General features: G+C 39.1%; 1 protein-coding gene across 1 annotated transcript; it reads right to left on the reverse strand.

Annotated features, from left to right (window-relative positions):
• Nucleotides 1–270: 270 nt before the first annotated feature.
• LOC138896033 (uncharacterized) lies at nt 271–1,055 on the reverse strand. Its single transcript, XM_070180805.1, has 2 exons — nt 543–1,055; nt 271–438 (listed from the first exon to the last, which is right to left on the reverse strand). Exons 1-2 carry the CDS (start codon nt 1,053–1,055, stop codon nt 271–273), a joined length of 681 nt encoding a protein of 226 aa, XP_070036906.1.
• Nucleotides 1,056–11,033: the final 9,978 nt, after the last annotated feature.

The following is an 11,033-nucleotide window of genomic DNA, read 5'->3' on the forward strand; positions in this document are numbered from 1 at the left end:
ACATTATATGTTTAGAGTCCCTTAGTCGCAAGTTTGTATGCAAGGATAGGTGAGGCACCGGGTGCCGGTCCCGCCCCCCAGGTTCGGGGTATGACAATAGTTCCTTATGTTCTAGTTCCACCGAAAGATGACAAGCTTTTCCGAACACCAACCGGTATGGGAACATTCCAATAGGTGTTTTGTAAGCCGTCCTATATGCCCATAGAGCATGATCAAGCTTCTTAGACCAATCTGTCTGATTTGCATTCACCGTCTTGTACAAAATACTCTTTATCTCCCAATTGGAGATTCCACTTGACCACTAGCTTGTGGGTGATAGGGAGTTGTAACCTTTTGAGTAACACCATACTTGCCAAGTAAAATGTCAAAATCCTTGTTGCAAAAATGCGACCCTCCATCACTTATGATTCCTCGCGGAGTACCAAAATGTAGGTGTTTCTACAAGAACACATAGATAGGGCCCATGAAGTCAATACCCCAAAAATCAAAAATATAAATCTCCAATATGGATGTAAGGGCATCTCATGTTTCTTTGAAATTACACCGGCCCATTGACAATCACATATTTTCACCAATTCATTTGAATCTTTATAGAGAGTGGTCCAATAGAAACCACAACTTAGGACTTTAGCCGTTGTTCTCACTCCACCATGATAACCACCATATTGCAAAGAATGACAAGCCCCAAGAATATCACATTGCTCTTCCTCCGGCACACACCTCTGAATTACCCCATCAGTGTAAATCTGGAAAAGGTATGGTTTATCCCAATAGTAGTCTTGACAATCCCTCTTGAGCTTCTTTCTTTTGTTTGAAGAGAACTCATCCGGAATGATACCACTCACAAGAAAATTTGCCAAATCCGCAAACCATGGTACCTCTTTCATTGAAAGTGCCAAAAGTTGCTCATCGAGGAAGGAGTCATTGATTTCAAGGCCATCATGTGGCCTCCCCTCCTCCTCCAAATGAGACAAGTAGTTTGCCACTTGAATTTTACTTTCCTTTTTTTCTTGGATATCGATATCAAATTCTTTCAACAAAAGAACCCATCTCATCAATCGAGATTTAGATTCCTATTTGCTTATAAGATAGTGAAGTGTCGTGATCCGTGTGGACAATAACCTTGGCACCCATCAAGTACGGGCGGAACTTCTCAGTAGCAAACACAATAGCAAGGAGATCTTTCTCCGTAATGGTATAATTGACTTGGGTTCTATTCATGGTCTTACTAGAATAGTATACCGGAAAAAGAAAAACTTTGTTGATACGTTGCCCCAAAACAGCCCCAACCAATCACTTGCATCACACATGAGCTCGAATGACAAACTCCAATTTGGAGATGTAATGATAGGAGTAGTTGTCAAATTGAGCTTCAATTGTTCAAAATCTCTCATATAATCATCAATGAAATGGAAATTGGCATCCTTCTCAAGGAGTTTTCACAAAGGGTTCACCACTTTAGAGAAATCCTTGATAAATCGCTGGTAGAATCCCGCATGGCCCAAATACCTCCACACACCCTTCACCGGGGTAGGGAGTGGAAGCCTAGAAATAACTTCAATCTTCGCCTTGTCCACTTCAATACCATTCTTTGAAATCTTATGGCCAAGCATAATGCCTTCCTCAACCATGAAATGACCTTTCTCCCAATTGAGTACCAAATGTATTTCCTCACAACTAGCCAACACTTTATCAAAATTAGCAAGACAATCATCAAAGGAATCTCCAACCATCAAACATTCATCCATGAAGACCTCAAGGTAGTCCTCCACCATGTCCGTGAAAATAGCCATCATACACCATTAAAAGGTCGTCGGTGCATTGCATAATCCAAAAGGCATACGTTTGAAAGAACAAGTACCATATGGACGCGTAAAAGTGCTTTTCTCTTGATCTTACGGAGCAATTAGAATTTGTTTGTAGCCCAAGTAACCATCAAGAAAACAATAAAAAGCACGGCAAGACAACGTATCAAGCATTTGATCCATGAAAGGAAGAGGAAAGTGATCCTTCCTTGTGACTTTGTTGAGCTTATGATAATCCATACAAACTCTCCAACCGATGACCGTTCTTGTGGGAATTAACTCATTCTTATCATTAGTAACAACCGTCATTCCCTCTTCTTTGGAACACATTGGACTGGAGAGGTCCAAGAACTATCGGAAATGGGGTAGAAAACCCCGACATCTAACCACTTGATAATTTCCTTTTTAACCACTTCTTGCATAGATTCATTGAGTCTTCTTTGATGTTCAATGGAAGGTTTGGCACCATTTTCCTATTTGATCTTATGCATGCAAAATGTGGGGCTTATACCCCGAATGTCCACCAAAGTCCACCCAATAGCTTTCTTTCTCTTTTGCAACACCGCTAATGTGAAATCAACTAGCAAGTTAGTCAAACAAGAGGAAAGAATAACCAATAAAGTAGAACAAGGGCCAAGAAATTCATACCGAAGGTGAGGTGGCAATGGTTTTAACTCCAATGTTGGTCTCTCTTCAATAGAGGTATTTGTAGGATGAGTCTTCCTATTCTAAATATCTAATGATAACTTTCGGGGTGTATAGTTGTTAGACCCCATTCCTTTCAAAGAACTTACACATTCCATGAAACCATCAATTTCATCATCATTCAGGTTGAGCAAAACAGCTTCCAACATATCACCAACATTGATTGTAGCTAGGAGTGGCAAACGGGCGGGTAGGGTCGGATATGAGCGGGTCAAAAATGGGTAATTCAAAAAACAGATAAATTATCTGACGCGACCCATATTTAATACGGATAAAAAACGGGTTATCCGCTGGATAATATAGTTATCCATATTATCCATGACTTCTTGAATATAATCACTCTTGGGAGAATTCCTAATCTCCCAACCTTGAGTAGCCCCCAATTTGAGGCTTTAGAAATGTAAAAGTTAAACCCATTAGTTATCCATTGATTATCCATTTTCTAAGTGGATAATATGATTCTTATCCATATTCGACCCGTTTTTAAAATGTTCATTATCCAACCTATTTTTCTAATGGATAATATGGGTGGATAACTGTTTTCTTTTAACTATTTTGCCACCTCAAATTGTAGCACTTGTGTCGTCAATAATGACACCGTTCACCAAGTCCACAAAAGAACACACTGCATTGCTATTTGGTTGACGCATATTCTTGCATACATGAAATACCACTTGTTCATCACCAACCCGAAAAGTGAATTCTCCGGCTGCCACAAAAGGCCTTACCCGAAGCAAGGAAAGGCCTCCCAAGAATGATGTGCACTTCATAGTCAACCTCATGATATAGAATCACAAAGTCCGACAGAAGGATAAATTTATCAACTCGGACCAAAACATCCTCAATCACTCTCAATGGCCTCTTCATAGTACGATGGGCCATTTGTAACCGCATAGATTTGGGTCTTGGTTTCCCAATCGCCAAAGTATTGAACACCGAGTACGGCATTAAATTGATGCTCGCCACATGGTCACAAGAGCTACACCAAAATCGGCTCTTCTAATAGTACAAGGAATCGTGAAAGCACCGGATCCTCCAACTTAGGAGCCATGGAATAAACAATTTTACTTACTTGATTAGTGACCTTGAGTGTTTCAAAATTCATCGACCTATTCATTGTCCCGGGATCTTTCATAAACTTAGCATAATCGGGTATTTGTTCTAGATATTCTACCAATGGCACGTTGATAGGGAGACCCTTCATCATTTGAATAAACTTCATGAATTGGTTCTCACCATTTTGATTTGCAAGTCTATGAGGATAACGAGGTGGGGGCTTTGGCAAGGGTGACTTAGCCTTTTGCATTACTGATTTTGGTATGTTAATAATGTATTCCCTAGACGGGTTCACCTCTTCTTGTGTCTCCACCACACTATCATCAATATCAATCTAAACCTCATCATGTACTGAATCAACATTGAGCGGGATTTCCTCCTCTTGGATCACTTGGTCATCATCCACAAGTTTTCTTTCATTTGAGGTGGGTGCATTCCCGCCTCTTTCACTTCTTGTGATAACCGCCATAGGATGCCCCATATTTTTACCACCCTTTAGGTTCACTACCTTGTCACTTGGTAATGCTCTCTTAGGACAAGTATTAAAAGCTTGAGAGATTTTTCCCATTTGAACTTCAAGATTACGGATTGATGTGATATGTGAGACAAGTTGGGCATCCGAATCGGCATTCTTTTCCATCATTTGCTTGAATATTTTCTCAATATGGCCCATTTCATTGTTTGAAGAACTTGAACCATGGGAAAGATAAGGAGGTGGGTTTCTCGGTTGTTTGTACATTGGGGGCCTTTGAAAACCCGAACCTCGATTTGCATGATTGTTAATGTTTTTCCAATTTCCTTGATTGTTACCTCCCCAATTCCCTTGGTTATTATTATTGTTATTCCAATTCCCATGGTTATTAGAACCTCGATAGCCTTGGTTATTTTGAGAATGCCATTGATTTTGATTGGAGCCTTGAAAATTGCTCTGTTGCCCTTGGTAATTGTTCACAAATTGTACCTCTTCTTCTTGCTCTTGATAAGAGTCATCTTGGTCATAGCTACCATCATCTTGTGCATAATTCTCCTCTCGGGATTGAAATTATGGACCTTTATTCCTCTTCTTGTTGGCCAAGACATTTACTCTCTCCATAGCATTAACTTGCTTAGGAGCTTGGGTTTGATAAAGTTGGTCTTAGCAAGTTGAGTCATGGTTGTGGTCAATTTGGCAATAGCTTGCCCATGGTCTAACAACTCTTTATGAAGATGGATCAAGTTGGGATCACCTTGGGGAACATTAGCTCGGAATTGCCAAGCCAAAGAAGTTTCTCCATCTCATCAAGAATCTCACATGCCTCCGCATAAGGTGTTGTCATAAAATTTCCCCCGGCCAATTGATTGACACATATAGAGTCGTAGTATTAATATGGTAGAAATTTTGTTGGATCAAGTTGTCTATCATATCATTGTTTGGACACTCTTTCACTATTGTCCGGTATCGCTCCCAAATCTCATGAAAAGGTTCATTGGGCCCTTGCTTGAAAGCTAATATTTCATCCTGTAGAGTAGTCATATGCCCAGGAGAGAAAAACTTTGAAAAAAAATTTGCCACCAATTTATCCCAGTATGGATAGAATGATTAGGCATGCATTCCAACCAACCCAAAGCCTTACCCCTTAGTGAGAAAGGAAAAGGCCTTAACTGCAAAGCATCTTTCGAAACATTTGTTTGTTTACTCCCCCAACACGTATCCACAAAACTTTTCAAATGCTTGGAAGAATTTTGACTTGGCGTCCTGATGAAATAACCTCGTTGCTCGAGCAAAGTAAGCATCATATTGGTAATTTGAAAGTTTCTCGCCCAAATGCGAGGGGGGACTATGGCACTAGCATAACCTTCATTAGGCAAAATCTGATGTTGCGCCACTTGTGGTTGTGGTGGTAGTATAGGTGGGGGAGGTGGAGACACATTGTCTTGTTGCCCACGGCCTCGGCGGTTTTGTTATGGAGCTTAAGGCATTTCATCAACTTGCTCTTCTTCGCCATCCACCTCTCCTAATTGCAAGTTTCCAAGTCCATTGTCTGCCATTTGAAACTTACAATCACTTCAACAAATTAGAATCACGAAAGTAAAAGAAGATATTTCAAGAAACAAACTCAAGTATATAGCTAGCACTGTAAACTCCCCGGCAACGGCGCCGAAATTTGATCATGTCCAGTTCACACTCAATTAGAGTATGAAACGGTTGTTGCATTATAAATCCCAACACGAGTTAGGGTCGAATCCATAGGGAGTTTAAGTCGGTGCTAAGGTAAACATTTAAGAAAAGAACTTGAAATAACTAAATTTAGCTTTCAAACAAAAGTGGGAAATTGTTATCTAAATTAACTTCTAGGAGATTTAACTAACTAATAAGCAAATAAGGATTGAAATATTTTTGATGTTTTTGTCAAACAAAGGAAAATTCTAGGGTTGTAACCTTCACCTAGGTGTAAACCTAATTGGTAGGGATCGGGTTTTGTTATGACTCTCAATTCAGGTAGGGATCGGGGTTTGTTATGACTCTCAATTCTCAAGTACCCACTCAATACCTCTTGTTTAAAGAGTAGTTATGCCCAAATTGGCTTTCTCAAGACCGAATGGATAGCAATCTAAACAATTGATAAGAGTCCAAGTAGGATTATCCCTATCTGTAGTTCAAATCCTTTAATCAAACTAATCAAAACTTCAACTAGCTCAATTTCTTATTAGCCAAGTTTTCCTAGACTAAGTTCCTCTTTCTCAAGTAAGAACTAAGTCAAATAGGCATGAATCAATGTTTGCAACCATTAATTCTAGATATAAAGAATAAACAAGGCTAAATAACATATTCTCAATCACTAACAATCATTAATATTAAACACTCATAAGTTTTACACACTAGGGTTGGATCACAACTCTAGATAAAATCTAGCTACTCTTAATCATAGACATAGAAAAATGAAAAGAAGAAGTAATTGAAGACATAAAACTAGAATTAAAGAGTAAAATTAATCGATCTTCTCTAATTGTAGTCACAATTTTTCCAAAATGGCTAAGTCTAACTGCTCACAGCTACTACAGTACAAAAGTTGCCCTAAAAAATATTTCTCAGCTATTTATAGTTCTCTAAAATTTGCTGATAAAAATGCCCTTCGAAAGGTTTTGCGACCGCATAATTTCATCTACGGTCCGCGCTTCAGTTTGTTTCCCTTGCAGTGCTTTTTAGTTGGAGGAATTCTATGGCCGCGCATAAAATTTTGCGGCCGCACTTCCGCTTCTTTAGCCGCACAATTTGGCTACGGACCGCGCATTAAGGAGGCTTCTGATTTGTTCTTTTGCATCATCTCTGATCTCTCAATCTTGGCAGTGCGAGCTTCAAATGCAACCACCCAATTTGGTGTGCGGACTGCGCTGCTGCTAAGATCTTCTGAAGCTTCAGGGTTTACTCTATGGTCGCACTTCATTTGTTGTGGGCCGCACTTCCACTTTGCGTCCGCAGAATAAATTCTGTGGACTGCACAACTCTTTGCATTTCTCTTCTTGACTGTTTGAGCTGGGACAACTCCTCTTTGAGTTAGATTTCTTCATTGAGCTCACATCCTCCAACATACCTGCAATTCACATATTTTCATTAGATTCGAAAACAAAAATCACTAATTGCGGACTAAAAACTAAAGCAAGAAGGCACTAATAATTGGTTAAAATCCCCACTTATTAATTTCTATTGTGCTATTGTTATTTTTTATATTGTACATGCAATGAGACAAGGTGGGCTATATATATATAGGATTTGCGCATACGGCGAGAAAGGTGGGATAATTATTAATACTTGTGTGGCGAGACAAGGCGGGCTTTTACTATATTTTTGTGCACGCGGTGAGATAAGGGTTGCTATGTAGGAATGATATGTGATGGCCTGGGGGAATTTTATTGATGAAAAATGAGTATTCTTCTTTGTGCTTATGACTTCCTTGTGTGTGCCATGCATTTTACATGATTTGTTGTGTTGTTCCCAATGTGCTCCTATATGTCTCTGTTATTACATGATGATTTGGTTGCCAAGATGAATTTACCTATGTGGAGTTATTATCTCATATTATGTTGAGTTGTTGGAGCTATAATGGATATAAATAAAAAGAAGTCGTTATCATGCATTACCTTATTTGATTCTTGATAAATTTCCCTTGAAAGAGTTATTGTAATTGACACAGGTACGATATATGTGGTGACACGAGGTCTTTTCCATACGAGTATGACTTATATTGTGGCATGAGGTCTTTGCCGTGCGAGTGTGACTTATATTTGGGCACGAGGTCTTTGTCGCGCGAGTGTGACTTATATTATGGCACGAGGTCTTTGTTGTGCGAGTGTGACTTATATTATGGCATGAGGTCTTTGCCTTGTGGGGTATGACTTATGATGTGGCACAAGGTCTTTGTCGTGCGAGTGTGACCTATTATGGCACGAGGTCTTTGTCATGCGGGGTATGGCTTATGTTATGGCACGAGATCTTTTCCATGCGAGGGTGATTGATAATGTGGGCAGGAGGTGTCGTGTGTGTGTGATTCTATTTGATAACTAATTGTCGGAACATAACCTTTATTTGTTCTAAATTGTTATCGCTTATTCTGATGAGATTACATATATTGCTTTCTGTTATTCTTCATGTTGCCGGTTTTTGATATTTTTCACATGTTATTTGATTAGTAAGTGTCTAGAATTGAACCTCGTCACTATTCCATCGAGGTTAGTCTTGATACTTACTAGGTACCGATCGTGGTGTAATCATACTATACTTCTGTCACGACCCCAAATTCCCTCCGAAGAATGTCGTGATGGCACCTAGTCTCTACGACTAGGTAAGCCTAACAAATAGCAACCACTAAATAGATATATATATATATATATCTATATATATATATATATATATATATATATATACAAGATTCTGAAAGCGACTAAATAATGGATAAAACCGTCTGTAAATAGAATCTCAAAATTTCACACCCTAAAACCGGTGGAACTGAGTCATAAGCTTTATAGAATGTTACTAGAGTGCTACTGCATCACTGTCCGAAAAGGAAATATAACAGTAATGAATTATAAGGGAAGGTGACTCTGAGACCTGCAGACGCCGAGCAGGCATACCTTGAAGTCTCCGATAGAAGCAGCTAGCAAGAATCTTTATCTACCGGCACGAGCTGACGTACCTGGATCTGCATAAAAAGATGGGCAGAAGCATAGTATGAGTACACCACAACGGTACCCAACAAGTATCAAGCCTAACCTCCATAGAGTAGTGACTAGGCCAGGTCAAGTCACCTACTAGGATATGAAATAGACAGTACAAAATGAAATACGGATATAAAATGGGAAGTAAGAAAGCAACTAATACGGAACAAGATGATAGCATGATCTAAAATCGGGAAAATAAACGGTAGAAATAGCATGAAAGAAACAACTAAAGGACTACAATGACCATGTACGGACAACAATTTGATAGAACACTAAAGAATGAAACAACAGATATAATTCTCCACCAAAACACTTTGCAACGTGAAATAACAACAAGAATCACATCGAGGTACCGCCTCGTGTATAATGAAATCAAAATCGAGATACCGCCTTGTATAATCAAGAGTTATAACCGAGGTACCTCCTCGTATTCACATTTCTCAATTTCAGTCACAATCCTTCCTTATGCTGCCACATGAGCCTTACATATGAAAATAGATTTTGAAAACAGTTTTCTCGAAATAGCTACACGCACTTTAGAACACCTTATGACGCCTCGTGGCTTCACGTAGTTCCCCTACAAACAACACGCACATAAGTCCCACCTTATATCACCGCATGCACATCAACCCAAGCCTTATACCCCCACATGCGCATCAATATCATATCACAATAACAACTCGCACCACAAGTGCCCACATATCACAACTTGCCAACAACAACAATATCAATGTTTCCACAACGATTGCCCATGGCTCCACCACAACGTATACATGAATATCAACAATTGTGGATTGAAAATGCTCAATAGGATAGATGTTCCAATAATAACCAACATCACCTCAACGTATTAACAAATTCCACAAACTCAACATCAATTAACTCAATAATGAGAAAACAACATGTAACCACAATATTAGATAAGACTAACTCACAATAAAGGAAACTATCTTCAACAATGAGCATCAAATAATGGAAATCAACAAATAAAGGGGAGCATGAATTATTAATTCAATAATGATAATTAGCAATGAAGAGATCACATGTGACAAGAAAGGGGCAACAGGTTCAATTAAAGAATTTAAGGATAGTCTAACACAATTAAGGATGATTTAACTATGAGAATCTAGAACATAATATGGCATTTCAATTAAAGCATGGAAATAGTCTAAGTAGCCTAACCGGTCAAACACTACGTACAACCCGTGTATCAAACACGAATTTCACTTAGCACAATTGAATCAAACAATACCAATCCTAAGGGGTAGTTTCCCCACACGAAGTTAAGCAAGACACTTACCTCAAATAGGCCAATTCACAACTCAGAAATAGTTTTTCCCTTAATGTACGCCTCCACACGGCTCAAATCTAACCAAAACCGACTCAATAACATCAAACAAATGCTAGGGAATTCAATTGCAATAGATAAAGTTAAGATTTTTATACTTTTCCCAAAAAGTCAACAAAAGTCAACCCGGGACTCGCCCGGTCGAAACCCGGGTCTAATGGTAGATTTCGTCTACCCATGATCCCACGAGTTCATATATGTGATTAGTTTCAAAATCCGAGTCCAAATCGACTCTCAAAACTCAATTTCTTATTTTTCAAAAACTTGACAAAGTTTCATAACTTTCTACTTTGATTCACATGATTTTGATGTTAAAATCTAAGATAATAGATTAGGATCACTTACCCAAGGTTTGTAGGTAAAAATCCCCTCTCCAAGTCATCTCCTACCGAGTCTAGGGTTCAAAAATGAGAGAATGAACTCAAAAATCCCATCCCTCAATTATTTGTCCAGTCGCAGATGTCGTATTTGCGACCTGGGGTTTACAATTGCGAACCTCGCAAATGCAAAGAATCTCTCGCAAATGCGAAGACCTTCCCATATCTGCTATCATCGCAATTGTGAACTTTGGACTTTGGCAATTGCGACAAAATGGATCGCAAATGCGAACTGACCCCTACCCAGCCTTTTTTGTAAATGCGAATAATGGGTTCGCAAATGGAAACACAACAGGCTTGGCCTGACTTTGCAAATGCGAACCAAAATCTCGCAAATGCGAGATCAGAGGCCTGCAGAAAAAACCAACAAACTTCAATCCTATCAACACTCCGCTAAGCGTCCAAAACTTACCCGAGCCCTCACGGATCCAAACCAAACATTCACACAAGTCTAACACATCATACAAACTCGCTCGCGCGATCAAAACCCAAAAATAACATCTAAAACTATGAATTGAACTCTAAAACGCATGATTTTCAAAGAGA

This window comes from Nicotiana tomentosiformis, chromosome 7 (assembly GCF_000390325.3).
Source record: "Nicotiana tomentosiformis chromosome 7, ASM39032v3, whole genome shotgun sequence".
Lineage (NCBI taxonomy): Eukaryota > Viridiplantae > Streptophyta > Magnoliopsida > Solanales > Solanaceae > Nicotiana > Nicotiana tomentosiformis.

Excerpts from the sequence above, each read along its gene's own strand:
- LOC138896033 (XM_070180805.1), bottom strand. The coding sequence starts at position 1,055 with ATGAGATGGGTTCTTTTGTTGAAAGAATTTGATATCGATATCCAAGAA. Across the intron at positions 439-542 it reads GTGATTGTCAATGGGCCGGT|AAACACCTACATTTTGGTAC; the intron begins GTAATTTCAAAG and ends GTGTTCTTGTAG.